This window comes from Antrostomus carolinensis, unplaced genomic scaffold, assembly GCF_000700745.2.
Source record: "Antrostomus carolinensis isolate BGI_N321 unplaced genomic scaffold, ASM70074v2 scaffold3263, whole genome shotgun sequence".
Classification (NCBI taxonomy): domain Eukaryota; kingdom Metazoa; phylum Chordata; class Aves; order Caprimulgiformes; family Caprimulgidae; genus Antrostomus; species Antrostomus carolinensis.
The window spans coordinates 101,848-119,652 of NW_010304276.1; the positions used below are offsets into that span (position 1 = coordinate 101,848).

Here is a 17,805-nt window from a genome sequence, read left to right on the forward strand (position 1 = left end):
GTCTTTGTGGCTGAGTGCATAAAAGGTTACCTATACCCTATGAGATATAAAGCATCTTAATGGTATGTGTTTGAAATGTTATTAAATACTGTCTTTGGCCTGTCATCAAAAATTATTTTCTAAGAAAAAACAATTTTGTGATATTTTGAGATTTAAAAATCTTGAAAATATGATGCAGTAGGATCTTGCAAGTCTTTGCAAAACTAGACACTTGCCTGTTACACTATTTCTACATTAGCACTTTGTTGCAACATCAGTAGAACAGATACTCTTACGCTGCCTTCATTTATGGCTGGATTGGTAGTTGTACTTACTATTGCATAGGTTTTAAAGGACTCTAAGAAAAATTTTTCTTAAAAAAATCCCTTTGAGTCAATGATTGCTATGGCTGTAACAGGCAAGAAGAGCAAACTCTCAGTTTTCATTGTACGTTACGACATTCCTTCATTAGGATCAGAAAATAATTATCCAATTGCAAGCCTTACTTTCCAATTGCTGGTTGTAATTGCATTGGACAGGATACTAATGTAGGAAGTTCTCGGCCAGATAAGATTGGCTGCCTACTTAAAACCAAATCAATGAACAGCAACAAAGCTTCCCATATAAAATGTTTGTTTCACCAGACAACCCACTGTATGAACTTGCTGCCTAAACCCATAATTGAAAACATTTTCTCTCCCTTCTGTAAATTTGTCACTCAGTCATTTTCTGTTCCTCTGAACATAGTAAATCCTGTCTGGCAGACAGCAGCACTGTGAGAGTGATCTGAGCCTGGTCAGACTAATCAAAAAATACCTGTTCCCAAAGAGAAGCCTGAACCTGTATTCCCACATCCCATGACCCACAGTTTTGCAGGGTTTGCAGGGTTTGCCCTTCCACCATGTTTATTTAGGCTGTGGCACTTCCCCATGGTACTGCTACCTCCTAAAACGTAGGAAAGAATCCAGAATCTTATGTGTAGGACTTCAAAAAGTCCAAGGCTGTTCAGCTTGGAGCACCATGCAAAATGAGGTGAAACATTCTGTGGTGAGAAAAGCATTTCTTATGAGTATAAAATTGGTGAGGGGCTATGTTGTGTTTTGTGCCAGGAAGTTTTGGTGCTAAAAAAGCATAAATCTCAGCTGGCTTCCTACCTCCGAGAGGTGAGGGTAAGACCTAAAAACCAAAACCTTTCATTAGAACTGGAGTTAAATGTCTGTGTTGCATTATGAAAAAGTTTTGGTTTGGAATATGAGTGTCCTATTAGTTAGTTCTAAATGTAGATCAATTTCTGTAATGGCTAACTGGATTAAGTTCTGTCTTTATGATGAACAATAAGGGAATAAGAATTTGGATAAAGTTCACTGCATATTTTTAAATGAAATAACTTAAAATATTGATCACATGTATAATATTTCTATTTCATATAAAACTCGTGATGATGATCCCTTTTCAAAGACTAAAGGACAATCTATGAAATTTGTTTAGTCGTTCAGTTCATACTCCACCATAGTTTGCCTAGGTGAAAATCAATACCTAAACACACAGTACAGTGCAGGAGTAAAATCTCCAAGTATGTGTGCTCACCAGGTGACAGACAAGAGGCAGAGCACAACCTTCTACTTCCTCATCTGATGGAAAAAAATAAATTCAACAGGAAAACCAAGAATAAAATGTATATTGACAAATTTTTGTACTGTTTTGTTTCCTTCCTCCCTGGCCAAACCACGGTGTGAGAAGTTAAGCTCACTACATTTAATAATGAATAAATAAATAAATGAAATTAATTAAAGTAGCAGTCTTCTATCTTTCTATCATAATACAGAAGAGATGGAACAGAATTAAAGATTTGTTACTGTTACTGAGAGACAAACCAATGTTTTTATACTGCTGCATAGTGACCGTACGATTTGACTTGAATCAAAAGTATGAAATTACTTTTTAGCAGCCTCCTGACCTAGCAGCGTGGCAACTGAAAATACAGGAAACAAACTGTTAAAAGCCAAGACTGCTTGCAACTGCAGCGTGCAATAATATTTGCTTCTAAAAATGATGAAGCTTTGGGATACTGGTACTCACTTGATGAAAGGACGTTGTTTCAATATTTGTGTTTCTGTCTTTAGGCAAGACTTGAAATCTGTGCATTGAGAGATACCGTGGCCATATACCTAACACCTGAAAGCAAGTAAGATGTGCTGGAATGTCTGTTTTTTCAACATAGTGGACTCCTTTGTAAACATGCAAAAGCACATAATGTAAATTAAAGATTAAGAAATTTTGCTTCAAATAGGATATGTGATATAAAATTAAATATATGAAAAACAGATTACTACCAAGGTTTTATCAGGTGAAAGAAAATAATTACTTTTTTGTTTGGTTTTTTACTTGAATTTTTAGACACAAACTAGTGTTTGCTACTCAAAAAATAGAAGTAAAACTTCTTAACAGCAATACAGCTGCTGAGGAAAATCATGGTAAAACAAGAAAAAAGCAGATGTCACAGAGTTTTATCCTTTTTCACAGCAGTCTCATAAAGCACACAGCAAAGAACCTTCCAGACACATCAGAGAGGCAACAGAACCAGACACTGACAGGATCCCCTTATAGGCATATGCAGAATTAGGGCTCTCTGCAAGCTTATACAATACCCTACTCCTGTTTCCACACACCTAGTCAGGGAAAGTGAATTCAGAGTCACACTGTCTCTTAGAATGAAAGCCTTCAAAAGGCTTTCAGCAATTTACTATATCTCAGTGAGCTGCAAGACCAAAGCTAAATAGTGTGGGACACACTCACATATTAATGTAGAGGGAGAAATAAAAGCATTAGCAGCATCAGTGGTTGATGCAGTCAAGGCACGTAAAAGCAGACAGCATTTTTGAGTAAAGTTAATTGGGTGAAATTTCTAGGTGATTGTCAGAGACTGGATATGGGCAGGTTCATTCGTTATTTTAATTACCTACGCTTCTGTTAAGATTGGCATTACTGATTCCCACAGATGGCAATTTGGTAATCTTACCTAATCAACATACTGTAGGGTTTGAGGGTCTTCATAGTGTTACAGATAGTGTCCTGTGGTGTCACTGCAATCCGTTACAGAAGACTTGCTTCCCTGTTCTGAGTGTCTGATAGTGATGAAGACCTCTAAATGAAAACTACTCGGCACTGGCTCAAACTGGATAAAATGGAAGTGGTATTGTCCCTAATCAGCACAGGGGCAAAGCACAGTGAACCCTGGAAGCTGGAGTTTAATTGATGCCTTTTTATTCCTGGACTTGTCACTAGTCGTAGTTGCCATGAATCACAATATTAATCTTTTGCTGACAAGACTGTACCTATCTCTGCAGGTCCTGCATTGTTCCCTGCCCTTCTGTTCCAAATGTGTTGCTCAGAGGTGGGTGGAAACCCCATCTTTGGAGTTACTCAAAACTTGACTGGGTAATGCCCCAAGAAACCTGTGCTAACCTCAAAACTGGCCCTACTTTGAGAGGGAGGGTTGAACCTGAAGAGCTCCAGAAGTCTCTTCCAACCTAAACCATTCTATGAATCTACATTACTTCAATGCATACCTAATGTAATTCTCTCTGTAGGCCTTCTTCTGTAGGGGAGAATGCAGTCACCTGTCTACTGAGCACAGAAAGCCAAAATCAATGTTTTACCTGTGCTTCATACTCTGATGGTCACTTTGAGGCAGAAGGCAGGCTGGCAACTATCTGTAATTCTTGAAGAGTCCGGGATGTCAAGCACAGTCTTAAATCAGCTGATGATTTAACATTTCCTGTTGGTGTTTGGTATACATTGCACTAGGAATGTTAAGAGACCTGCTCAAATTCATGAGCACTTTATGTGCAATTTGCACGTGATTGTCAGGTGTCAAGTTAATAGTTTGTTAATTTATTGAAATAAGAATAGATAAAATATAGTGTATCTCCATGGAATTTGTAGAGAGAAACTGTGAATGCTGAGACTTGTACCAGTGGAATATGAGTATTTTTTGTTTCCTTGCAGCTCAAGCTTTAAGCAAGCTTTGGAAGCTTTGCCTCATCTCTCAAGTGGAACTGACAAAAAGTGAGTATAATGCAGCTTCTTGTCTCCTTTCTGGTCTCTGGTCTCTGGAGCCATTGCTTTTCACTGTTGTATCAGAACTTTGTTATAAGAGTGTTAATGTTGACTGTATTTGAGCCTTCTGAATTACAGAGCAGAAGCCTCTTTGGGCAGAGTTAAGAATAAGCTAAGTTCTTGTTCATCATGGCGTATTAAATTACACAGAAGAGCCGATGGCTTTGTGGCATATCCCTCTTGCCCATCCTAGTCTTATCAGTTCAATCTAGCTTTGTATTTATTTTGTAATTTCAGTCTATTTTAGCCTTCCTTGTTCATCTTAAAGTTTATGTGAGGTCTATTGTCTTCTCTTACTGAATTTAGCAGCAATTAAAAAATTGGCCAAGGAAAAAAGTCCAAGCTTTTGCCAGTTGATATATGGGGAACTCTCAAAACTGGCCTGTTTAATTTTAAAAACAATTAAGAAGGGTCTGTGGTTCTTTCTTAACATCAGGAGGAGGAGTTTTGGGTTCCTCCTTCCCCACTGTAGCAACCTTTGACAACCAAGCTGCTTTGCTGCATCCAAGCTAGTATTTGGTAGTCTGTTTTACAAGCATAACTTCATAAAGAGTAGTATGGTAAAACTAGGATGGGTTTGTAATGAGTATGTTGGTATAAGTATAGATGTTTTGAACTTGAGATGGGTATTATGGTACTTTCAGGAACTGAACTGCATCAAATCAGTTTGGACTTAACAGTCAGAATTTAGAATATTTTGTAGACACATGAAGAGACTGTGCAGCCTATGGTCTGCAGACTGTGCCTTCTTCCAGATGTCCTCTGTCTACTGTTCAAACCTACTCCTCACTAGCCACAAGAAGTCTCAAGATACCTCCTTGCCTTACTTAACTCCTATGGTCTATTAGAGATAGGAATCAGTTTTGAGTAAGGAGAGTTATTTCAACTCAGACTTTCTGAAACATCTGTAGATTTTTTTTTTTTTCTCACTTAGTCAGAAGCATTTGAGCTTCATGGGACAGATGAGAATCAAGAACTGCATCATTTTTACATCTGCCTCAGAGTTATAAGCCATAGACAGTGCAAAACTTGTTCTGTTTCCCAGGTCATTACACCATAATTGTCATAGTTCCAAGCAGCTCATTGTAATCTACGCATACTTGTGTAAAATAACACACATTTGTGCACTGATTTAGAGCTGTTCATTTCTGTTCATTCATAATCTTTACTATGATACTAAATGATGAATGTGGCCATAGTTACCCTCCAAAGGACCTGCTGAGGAAGCAGATACTGATTTTGTGGTTCAAGTTGTTGTTCTTGGGTTTGTTTTGGGTTTTTTAACATGCAGTGTGATTTCTTCTGTTACTGGCTGTTCAACAATCACAGCTTGCCAAAAAGTTGGTGATACATCTGCCCTATCTAGGTTGTTTTTTTTAAATAGAGCAAAAAGTTCAGAGAGCACATTCTTCCCTAGAATACAGGGAAAACAAAACACACAGGCAAGACTGTAGAACTTCATAATGCATCTCCACTGTTACAGTATCTCCTACAACTGAGCCATCAGCACCCTTGGTCTGACATCTGTAGTTTGTGGATTATAATAAATATTATCCGCTGCAGCAAGTACCTCCTTGGCAGCTACATAGATGTAAATGAACCATTGTTATGCTCCAAAATGAACTCATGCATAGTTTGTTATCTATGAAGGACAGAAACACATGGTTGGCAGTGAGTTAATGTTTCTCCTAGAACAGTCATATCATCTCTGATCTTTCAGCCATGATACTCGAGAGAAATCGAGAAAATACCTTCCAAAGACAAATTTGAGAACTGAATCCACAATTCAGCTGCACATGAAAAGCCATAGCCTTGATAAGGGATACTGGTTTTATGGTACATAGTCTGGCAGTTTCTGGATTTTCCTTACAGGAGTATCTTATGGTGTTCCCTGCCAGTCCTTTTGCCATTGTATTTTGCAAATAAGTTTCTCTCAAGAAGATGGTCTTTATCTGGAAGGAAAGCTATATAAAGGGCGCTTTTATCACCTTGAGAACATCTCTGTGGCTAGATTCTCTTCTGGCCACAGATCATCTTGACACATTGGTATACTTCTAAATGTCTGTAATACTCAGATATTTGCATAGATCAAATTTTGGGCCCTTTCTTTAAGCAGACAGTGTACTTGGAATCACAGACAGAATAGCCAAAACTTTTGGTAATTGTTCCCTTTTCAGAATCTGCCAAAGTTGTAACTGTTTTCCTTTTACAGGTTACTAGAAGAGTTACTAAACAAATTTAAAAGCAGCATGCACTTGCAGCTGACCTGTTTTCAAGCTTCTTCATCAGCAATGATGAAAACATAGACAACGACACAGTGCAGGCAACTCAAAAGACAAATATGCTTAAACATCACCCATTTTTTCTGTACTTCTTCAGTTCCTTTGATGACTCTGAAGAAAACAAAAGGAATTTCACTGAAAAAGAAATTATGAGATATAACTCTTTGCATAATGGTGTGGGATATCCTGCTGAGTGAGACTTCTGTTCATAAATGTCTTGATAAAATGGTTTTCTGTCTACTGTGTTTCATTCTGTGGAGGGGATTAAGCCAATTCTGTTTACACACACTCTTGTTGGCAGTATGGTCATGAAGAAATCATTGGTGTACTGCAATCTCAGTTTCATTTGTTAAAAATACGTTGAGATGTATTTTTAGCAAATGTCACCTTAAATTTGAGTATTACTCGTGTTGTTCAGTGTATCAATCTGTTACTTTCTAGATATAGAGTGATACTGATGTAAGTGACTGGAAGACTCTATAAACTTCTATAAACTATTGAGAAGTATGTCATAAACATTCCTACATACAGCTAATAAGTGTTCAGATACAATATGGAGAAGGACACTGCTTCTTTTGCATTTAAAAATTATCACTTTTTTTTCCTGTTTAACATCTACAATTTAGTGCTTATAAGTCTTATTTCTTGGAAGGCTTTTATTTTCTTGCTTCTTTTTTAGTTAAACACATTCCTGCCTCTTTGTTTCTCCCTTCTATTGAAGTATTGATGATAGCCTTCACATTTTAAATTTCATTGGCAATTAACACATCCTTTCATTGGCAGTTAACAGAAAAGTGCTCCAAGTTTATAGGAGTAGTAGAAGTTTTTTTAAGAAAATGCTCAAGTAAAATATTCTTTGGTGTTAAGAAGTAGAATAGTTAATTGCCTCTTGCATAGTCAGAAGTAAAGAGGAGCACAATATATCATTGGTTTTGCTGCTTCCTTCTTACTCCTCCTGTCTTTTCTTATTCTTACAGGCTTACTACCACTGTCTTCCCCTTCCCTCCTGTTAGTCAGTCCTCTTTTCACCACTAGTTACTGAATTTGTGTGGAGGGGAATAGGGATTAAGAACAGTTTTGCTACCATTAAGATGTAGTTACACAAAAGTCAACAACCATCTTCCCAACAGAGAAGACATGACACTGACTTTCATTTTGGGACTTGATATACGATGCAGGAAGCTACAACAGAGAGCAACTAATAGAAAGTGGTCTTGTTTTGGGAGGTGAGGGGTGAGTTTAATTTTACAACTGAAATCATGACTTGCAAGTAAATCATGCAGTAATAATGTATCCTTTCTATATTTGCAGTCATTTTGAGTGGGACTCTTCAGAAACAATGCACTAGTTTTCAAACAATTTTTTAATGTCAGCTGTTTTCTTTTGCCAGTTCAATTATGTGCTTTAAAAATACACCGTACAGTTCCTGTAATATGAAATACTGAAGAAACAGTTTGATGCACATGTATTTACTTGTAAAAAAATAAGTGTGTAAGCAGTAATAGCATGTTGAATGGAAGTTTGAAACTTCAAATGTATGTCATTACTGGCTTTCAGGGAGAATTGTTAAACACCTGGAGCAATGTTGTTTTGTTAAATGTTGTCCATTCTAAGCTGGTCATAGTCCCAGCTGCTGGTAGTAACTGAAATAGTCATGCAGTTAGCTCAAGCTGTAAAGGATTTTGCTTCAGAAAAATAAAATATGAAGAAGTATGGTCATAAGCTCTTCTTTAATTCCCTGCTTTCCAATAAATGTGATTTCTTTATTAATTTTGCCAGTCTACATTTTCTGCATTTGTATCAGACATGTTCCTGAGTATTGAAAACATATTTTATCTTCTGTACTGAATTAATATATATTCGGGCAGCATCATTCTCTTACTCATCTTCTGTTGCAGCAGTTTGCTGCTTGTCTTTAAAACCTGAAGTCAGATGTTTGTGTAACACTTCAGAACATGTCACTCACAGCAAACAAGAGAAATGTGTAAGGCATCAAAATATTATTTGAATTCAGCCTGATACGAAATAAATGCTCACAGTCAAGTTGGAGCACTGGATTTCAATAAAACCACTTGGTGAGATTAAGTAAGTCCATGAGCATCATGCTGCAAAAGGATGTATTTGAATCCCTTTGCATGGAAGGAGAGTTGGGACTGCTGAGACTTCATAGCCGATGTACAGCAGGCTGCAGCTCCTCTGGAAAGAAGATTGCAAAAAACAAGAAGTGGTCAGTGTGGTTTTTGAAAGAGAAAAAAAACCACACCACCCAAAACACTGTTCAAAGATACAATGAGGTTTAGAAAATACTATTGGAAGTGGAAAAAGATGGGGAGACCACACCAAAATACACAGTCGGTTACAGCTTGCAGAGAAAAGAGAGGCAGCAAGGAAATAAAAGTAACAGAAGTGAAAGGCTCTGACCTTTAAAGCAAAGGTAAATGCTGGAAACAGTACAAGAGAAAATAAAGTGAATTATTACATGAACTTTGAACCTCTAGAAAAATCTGAAATCAATACAGACTGGAAAAAAAATTGACACTGAAATAAAAATCTGCAGAGCTGTATTTCTCATTTAAGAAAAAAAAATAGGAAGTAATAAGGCTGTAAAATGTATCTTGCTAAAAGTAGGTAAAGACTAGCAGGAAAATTCAACCATCGTAGGCTGTGTTGAGATATTCAGCCTCTGGAGGTGTTTCAGTCAGAGGTGTTCTCTTCTTGCTGCCTTTTGAACATTTATTTTGAATAGTCATGTGTAGTTCAGGACATAGACGAAGAAGTAATAAAAAGCAAATGCTGTATCAGTGTAATGGGAGGGGCTGCCCAGTGCCCACCAAAGCTGCTTTATCATTCCCCTCCTCAGCTGAGCAGGGGAGAGAAAATACAATGAAAGGCTCATGGGTTGAAGAAAAGACAGGGAGAGATCATTCACCAATTACCGTCACAGGCAAAACAGATACATCTTGGGGAAACTGGTTTAATTTATTGCCAATCAAATCAGAGTGGAGTAATGAGAAATAAAAACTAAATCCTAAAACACCTTCCCCCCGCCCCTCCCTTCTTCCTAGGCTCTAACTTCACTCCTGAATTCTCTTACCTCCTCCCCAGCACTGCAGGGGGACAGGGAATGGTCAGTTCATCACACATTATTTCTGATGCTTCTTCCTCCTCAGTGGGAGGAAGACTCACACTCTTCCCCTGCTCCAGGCCTGTATCAAAAATAGTGTGGCCAGTAGGACCAGGGAAGTGATTGTCCTGCTGTACTCGGTGCTGGTGAGGCCGCACCTCGAGTGCTGGGCTCAGTTTTGGGCCACTCACTACAAGAAGGACATGGAGGTGCTGGAGCGTGTCCAGAGAAGGGCAACGAAGCTGGTGAAGGGTCTGGAGAACAAGTGTTATGAGGAGTGGTTGAGGGAACTGGGGTTGGGGTGTGGGTCAGTCTTTTCTCCCAGGTAACAACCAATAGAATGAGAGGAAATGGCCTCAAGTTGCACCAGGGGAGGTTTAGATTGGGTATTAGGAAAAACTTCTTCAATGAAAGGGTAGTCAAGCATTGAACAGGCTGCTTGGGGAGGTGGTGAGTCACCTTCTCTGGTGGTATTTAAAAGACAGGTAGATGAGGTGCTTAGGGACATGGTTGAAAGGCGGAATTGGTAGTGTTAGGTTTATGGTTGGAGTCAATGATCTTAGAGGTCTTTTCCAACCACTATGATTCTACAGCCTCCTTCGGGCATCCACCTGCTCCAGTGTGGGGTCCGCCACAGGCTGCAGGGGGACATCTGCTCCTCCATGGACCTCCATGGGCTGCAGGGGGCCAGCCTGGCTCACCAGGACCTCCATGGGCTGCAGGGGGACAGCCTGCCTCACCATGGACTTCACCACAGGCTGCAGGGGAATCTCTGCTCTGGCGCCTGGAGCACCTCCTCCCCCTCCTTCTTCACTGACCTTGGTGTCTGCAAGGGATGCTTCTCTCACATCTTCTCACTTCCCTCTCTCCAACTGCAGTTGCACAGGGTTTTTTTTCTTCCCCTTCTTAAGTATCTTATCCCAGAGGCACTACCACCATCACTGATGGGCTTGGCCTTGGCCAGCGGTGGGTCTGTCTTGGAGCGAGCTGGCATTAGCTCTGCTGAACATGAGGGGGGCTTCTGGCAGCTTCTCACAGAAGGCACCCCTATGCCCCACCCTCAACTACCAAAACCTTGCCAGGCAAACCCAGTACAGGGACGCGCAGGAAAAAAAGTATTTCAATCCCCCAGTAAAACAATGAGAAAAAAAAAATTGTTCCATGCCCGGGTGTTAACTCCATAAAATAGATCAAATAAGTAGCCTGAAACTGTGAAGAAATCCTGCCCCTTCTCACCCACAAGATGTTTCTTTTTTAAATTTATGTTCTTTAGAAAATGTTTATGAAAAGTGCTCATAGCGTGTCATAGTCCAAGTTAAACACCTTCCTGTAGCTTTTTAAAAGCCGCATCACGGGTTTAAATGTATAAAAAGAACCATAGTCCCGCTAAGCTTCTTGCATGTGCTGAATTTCAAGCATATGAATAGACATGAGACTACTTGCTCAGATTTCCTTCAAATCTTGCGCACGTGTGCCTGTCTTCTGAGGACCAGGGAAGTTGGATTCCATGGCCTAAACCTCTTGCATCTTCCTCTAGTTGCATAAAATGGCTCATGACTGTTGGCTTGTAGAAGTAAGTCCAGCCTCCCAACCTTGGCCAAAGCTATTGCATCTCCTGGAGAGAGGGCACTTTATGTTGAAAGTGAGATTATTTTTTTATATATATATAATTTTTTGCTTTTTACCCAGCCTGCCTTTTGCCATGCAAACCTAAGGAAACATTTCTGAAGTGATAGTGTGTTTCTGTGGCTGTACTGGTAAGTAGAGAGCTGCAGGTAGAATAGAGCCATAAAAACTCATGGAATACCGTACAGAGGCTGGAGCTGGAAGAAAGATAAACTTAATTATTGCTTATTCTGATTCTACTTTAGTTAAAAATACTGTTACGTACATTCAGGAAAAAAACCAAGAATAAGAATTGATCATTGATAGAGAGGAAGGTGTAATGGCGATTAATGTTGAAAAAAATATATTATGTAGAAGAATTTCATGGAGCTCTTTCACTGCTGAGCCTACTGAATGACATGCAGCAAGTCCCTCACCTGTGAAAGTCTAACACTTAGCTAGGCAGAGCCCGAGGAAATATATCATAAAAAACATTCACAAATTTAACTCCTTTTTAACTTAAAATGTAGTGATAGGCATTTTCTGTTCCTAATCTAGAAGAAGGTTTGCAATTTCCTAGATGCAATTTTGGCCTTGTGAGGAAGGAATCATCAAGAGAAGAATCTTCAGCCACGGTTACACACAATCATCAGAGACGATGCTACACAGGGGGTTTACACTGCCAAACCTGCTGCCAGGCATATTTAAGTCAACTCCAGACAACTTCTTTGGACCTGCCCTGCTAAAATAATGATTTTCCTGAGAATATTAATTGATAGAATATTGAATGTATTAATGGATCCAAATACAGATCTTTGTGTCCAAATAGGTGTCTGGACTCACTAGCAATGAGAAGGTTTACATGTTTTCCACACTGCAAACATACTGCTATTTTGCTCTTTTCAGTCTATAGTATCTCTAAAAATTAGAAGGAAAAGATCCTTAACCTCACCAGAATATATCGAAACTGAAAAATGAATGCAGTGCTCTCTATGAAACCTGAGATTCAAGATTCAGATCTAGATCTTTAACACTGTAAAGCTTTGGCTCTCTGGATGTGATTGATTGGGTACATAAAATAGCAAACTGGGACAGAAAGAGGGACCCTGAGGTATATAACATCTGCAATCTGTTTCTGACTGTAGTTCCTGCATGGCACTTCACATTTTAGCATCACTCAGGGGGAGTAATAAGCTCTGACTACTGTCAAAACAGGCAACAGCATGTGCATTATTTACCTAGTAAGACACAAATATGTTTGACTAAGTCAGGCTGCCAGGTAGGTTGAAATATTTGGGGATTTTTTTTTTTTAAATGCAGTAATAGACGTCAAATAGAACTTTGGTACTTTCTGGCATTTCTGGCCTAGCTGTGTACCTGGAAGAGTTCTGGGTGACAACCCTTATCCAAAAATAAAGAAAATAAAAATCTTGTTAACTTGTGAATTTGTTTAGAAGATTTTTAGAAGAGAATCTGGTGGTTTTACAATTCAAGGAAAAAAAAAAAAAAAAAAAAATCCTGCTCAAACATTTATCCCTAGTTACATTCCAGGTTATCCATATACTGATAAAGAGCTGGTTCAATTTGCCAGCTATGTTCTCATTAGCAGTTTCCCTGTTCTTCTGCTGTAGATGTTTGTAGTAAGTGCGCGCACATCGGGGTGTTTGTAGAGTTAAGACTGCTTCTGCAGTGTTCACACATGACATTGTTTCTTTTAACATTGTTGAAGGAAGCCATAAAAAAATACTAGATGGTTAATTACAGGCAAAAATAATTACCCGTTGAGAGTATTTTGGCTTCACACGGTTGACAGCTTGTTTTCTGACTTCGTGGTACCTACTAGGGGTTTTATTTTTGCATGAAATAAAATAGCAAACTGGGAATAACAGGGAACACAGTTTCATTGTGGAACATGATAGCCGTTTTTGACTTCACCTTTTTAAAGTTGTTTTTATATAGTGCTGCCTGTAGGTTAAAGAGGAGATTTGTGCACTTCAGCTCCCGTACTCTTTGTGCTGTTAGAGCTTCAGAGCTCTAAAAGCTTGTCTTTAATGACAATATTAAGAGCGCCCATCCAAAATGGTCTATTTATTTCAGAAGAAGGTGTTTATCATGTAAATTATATACTTCTTTCAGTATTACTTGACAGCCTAAAGGGGCTTTCATTTGGAGAGTCATCAGTGCACCATTTAAGTCCTTTAAAATAATGTGTGTTGGTGAGTAACTTAAATGACACAGTTTTCAACACTTATCATTGCAGCAAGGGAAACTTGCGGCTTTGGGAGTAGCAGCACTAACAGATCTGCTGTGGTTTATTTTTGGTATCAGACAGTGGAGGGTTGGAGAGGGGGCAGGGGGGCTCCATTATTGCACGTAATTTTTTCTGGTTTGGACATCCAAAAAGATGTCTGTGTTCCTTTTCTCTCATGCCCCCACTATTTAAAGGCTTGTAATAGATTTTGTACAACTCTGCTGCAAGCAGCTTTCCTTGAGGTCAGGACCAAGCAAGGGAAATCTTCAGCCAAATTCCTTTTGAATTGGAAAATTTAAACAACTTGAGGAAAAAGGAGTAAGACAATGGAGAGTGGAATCCAGCCTTATTTGTAACAGATGCTATTAACACATGCTTAGTCTTACAGCCTATTTTGGCACCTCTTTCTTCTGAAATAACTTTAGTATTAAAAGTTCATTGCCAGTCCCAGGCAAAACCACCTAAGTAAAGTGTGTTAATAGTCTCAATATACCTCATTAAAAATGCATTAAATACAAGTGAAGGATTAAAAATTATCTTTTCCTTCATTCCTGAAATGGGATTAGGGGTGCAGGTCAGGGGAAGGACAGCTTTGCTTAGCACTTCTGTGCATTGAGGACACCTGTGCAGTGAAATTAATGCAGTTGTGATGTGACTGCAGATAACCAGGAGTTTCTGCATAGACTCCGACCCAAAGCCCAGCATACCCAGCTATTTCTAGATATGTGGTGATCTAGAAACAACCACGAGAGTCTTCATTTCGGTAGCAGGGGGTTTCATGCTGCAGTAATAATGCAGCAAAGTTTTTGTGGCCACAGATTTTTCTTCAACCAAGTGGAGTAGGTCCCTCGCTTTTCTTCGTTCATAAGCAGTTTTTTAGCACAGAATGTCAAATCAGATAATTTATAAAGTTAAATTAGCAAAATGAGACAGTCTTCCTCACTGCTCATTACTCACTTTTTCTGATAAATTTCACTCATTTAACTAGATTGTATTTCTGCTTGCAGAGGGGCTTCCCCTTCCAGCTTATCTACTTAGATATTCAGTAGATAATTAAAATTCAAAATGTTAACAGTGCTACTTATCTTTAGAACCTGACATAAATATGGGCAGACATAGATTTGAAAATAAATTAATACAGACCACAGAGCTCTGAACCGGTGGGGTAACAAATGCTGGTTGACACCTGTTGCAACCTTCTTTGGTACAGTCTGTATGGGGAAGGGAATTGCCATCCACATCTCTTTGGACATCTCCGCCCAGTGATGCTGGAGAGCAAGAGAAGATGATACCTCGGTGCAGAAGGGGAGATGTTTCTCGGGAATAATTGAGATACTATGAAACTGAATAAAACAAATCCCAGGAAAGTTTGCTGTCTCATAAGGATAAAATCTATGTTTTGAAACTTCCAAAGTCAGCAACAAAACTGGCATAATCCTGGTGCAATCTTTGAGGAAGGTATCTCTCACAGACGTGTTTTACCCTTGTGCAGCAGCATTGTCCAGTTCTTCCTTTTTGGGTAATTATTTAAGTGTTGTGTCAAACGGGAAATCTGATTTCTAGCTCACGTAATCAGTGACCGCTTTACAAACCCAGGTGGTTCATTGATGAGTTCATGAGCAAAACACACAATTTTTCTGAGGGTCCCACATATGTGAATGTTGAATCCCTTTCTGAACCTTGATAAACTCCGCTCCCTCAGGACCCTGTGTGCCAGTACAACACATTCTGTATGTATGTGTTGTTCTCTTAAGAGCACTCACTACACAGGCCCGTCTGAACTACGTTAATCCTGTCATACTTCAGACCAACCTACTGAATGTCCTTGGGGACATGTATTTACTTTTCCAGTACAATTTTATATGCCCATCTTCACAAGCAGACTTTGGCACCTAAGATGGAATGTAGGCAAAAAAACAGCAGTTGAAGAGCCAGAAGTGCAATGCTGCACCTCCTTGCCTGTGCCTGCAACTCCTAAACATGGTAGGCACGCACAGAGTTACCGTTGCGTTTGCAGGGAGTGCGTGTGTGCTTGCCTGCAGGTGAGCACTGCTGATGACCTACAGGCATCCTCCTCACACCTGAAATACTGAATGCCTCCCGTGTCCTCCTACAGCCAGGAGCTCCATGTAGGTGCTGCAGTCTGAGTCTTCAAGACAGGAACCTGGGTAGAGTGTACTCTTCAGGAAGAAGGCCTCTGGGTTTGTGTCCTCCCTTGCATTTCGCAGTCATGTCGTAGCTCCTCTGCTGGAGGTTGTGTGTAGGGAGTCCCCATCCCCACAGTTTAAGCTGTGCAGGAAGGAATTGTTCCTGCTCCGGCAGGGGGATTGGACTAGATGATCTTTTGAGGTCCCTTCCAATCCCCAACATTCTGTGATTCTGTGAATTCAAGATTTCTTTGGACAGAAAGAAGGAGCAAAATGGTGTTTGGTTGCCTAAAGTGAGAACTAAGGAAAAGGAAAGACCTATGTTTCAGTTTTGAAGACTCAAAGTGTTGTGGCTAAGGAATATTTAAAGATAAACTGACTTCTAACAACTCATATAGATGCCTCCTCAATCAGAGTACGTACTCTTGAGACACATTGTTAAGGTGCTCTCCTTAAGATGGTGGGAATGGATTCTGCTGCGGGATTAAGGCATTGCAAAGTTGGACACAGCACTTCAAAGTTGGACACGTGACTCTGCGGACTGAGAGACTGCTGCAACACCACCCTGGCCCGGCCTTCCACCTTTGCCTCAAATTCATCATAAATTCAATCAGGCCACCGAGCAGATGGTTGCCAAAACACAAGGGTAGGCACAAGGAAGAGGGCAGGGTCCAGGGACAAGGAACATATGGTCCAGAGCTGGATGGGCCAAGAGGAGTCCTGCTTGAGGTGGAACACGGTGCCCAAGGCTCCTGTCTTGGCATGAGATCAGCCTGAGTGCCCGTCCTGTGATCACATGCATTGATGCCAGAGCAGAAACATGAACCTGGAAGTCCTTCTTAAGCAACATCATGGTACTTCTGGTTGTGTAACACACAGTAAGCCTTTGACACATCAGTGAAGACAGCATTGCCCTAACTCAACTGCTACCCTCATGTGCACTCCATGAGCAGGCTGAAAACTCAATTTACAAATCCAGCGTAGCTTCTAGTAGCACCCTGGGCCTTTGATCTCTGACTCCTGATGCATTTTGGAGGGACAAACACCAGAACCTGTGAAAGCCAACAGACACCGCCCATAAGCTTTGATAGTCCCAAAATCCCATGCCTGGTGCTAGCTAACTTAAATAGCAGAGCTGTCCCACCAGGTGTGCCACAGTCTCCCCAGGAGGTACGGAGCAGGGAGGTGACTCACAGCCAGCCAGCATCAGGGATGAAAGTGAGAGATGCAAAGCCCTGGGCCTCTGCTCTACCCAGCCGACCGCACCCTCCCAAGGTTTCCTGCCAGCGGTGAGTTGTGTCAAGTTTTATCTGTGAGATGGGTTTAAAAGGAAAAAAGAAAGAAAAAAAAATAAGCCCCAAAACCAACCAAACAAAAAAAACCCTAGTTCTCATGAATGAAAATTTATCCAGGCTTCAAAAACTTTCTCACCTTTCCTGGGAGCAGCATATCACTCGAATAACTGAAGAAATACTGTGGGTTATCTCTATCTCTTATGACCTTCAGTCTGACTAGCTAGATTTTACCAAGGATAGTAAGTGATAAACGTTTACTGTTAAAAATGGTTGAGCCTTCCTGGGGAGCCTTTTTTATGAGGTTGACCACCTTGGGTTGAACAGCTCACAGATTTTGGTCTAAGCCTGACAGCTCCGGTGTGCTACAGAAATGAAGGATGAGTCAAAAGCCTCCCTCCCCCCACCCCATATGCGCCTATATTTAAAGAAAAGTAAAACCAATACAACACTAGGGCTGTATTAATCAGATTTGTACACAGTATGGTCAGCCCTGACTGACCACGTGGTGGTAAACACTCATCTGGAAATAGGTGTTTGAGGCTTACCGGGAGGTGTTATCAGTATTCATAATGTTACATTTTCTATAACAGAGTGTTTTTCCCATCAGCCGGGTCCAAGATGAAGTGTGTTTGCAAGATCAGTCTGGTTGCTTTACCAATGTTGTTCATTTTTTTTGTTTGTTTCAGCTTATACAAGTATGAGTGAATCTCACTAAATGACTCCCCTTTGAAAGTGGCTGATGGCCAGTCTGCCATCGAACATCCTTCCTGTGCTTTTATTGCACTGCAGAGAGTGAGGAGGGGAACAAAGCCGCATGGGGCTGGTGGAGCATCATCTGAAGTAACTTGTCACAGCACAAAATGTTAGGCTTTATGGAATGATGCCCCAGACATTTATTTCCTTCTGTTCCTCATCTTAGGATTTTTTGGGGTGGTGTTTTTTTTTTTCTCCCTTCCCATATCTGTGTGTTGTTTGGGTTTACATCTACTCAATTCACCATGTT

General features: G+C 40.1%; 1 protein-coding gene across 1 annotated transcript in view; it reads left to right on the forward strand.

Moving 5' to 3' along the window:
- EXOC2 (exocyst complex component 2) overlaps window positions 1-6,404 on the forward strand; it is a gene marked incomplete at its 5' end in the record, with an annotated part of 101,245 nt that extends 94,841 nt beyond the window's left edge. The window contains 3 exons of the mRNA XM_010164373.1: window positions 2,103-2,164; window positions 3,988-4,047; window positions 6,311-6,404. Coding sequence (XP_010162675.1) covers window positions 2,103-2,164; window positions 3,988-4,047; window positions 6,311-6,404 — 216 coding nt within the window. The remainder of the gene's footprint in view (window positions 1-2,102; window positions 2,165-3,987; window positions 4,048-6,310) is intronic.
- Between the last annotated feature and the right edge of the window lie 11,401 nt (window positions 6,405-17,805).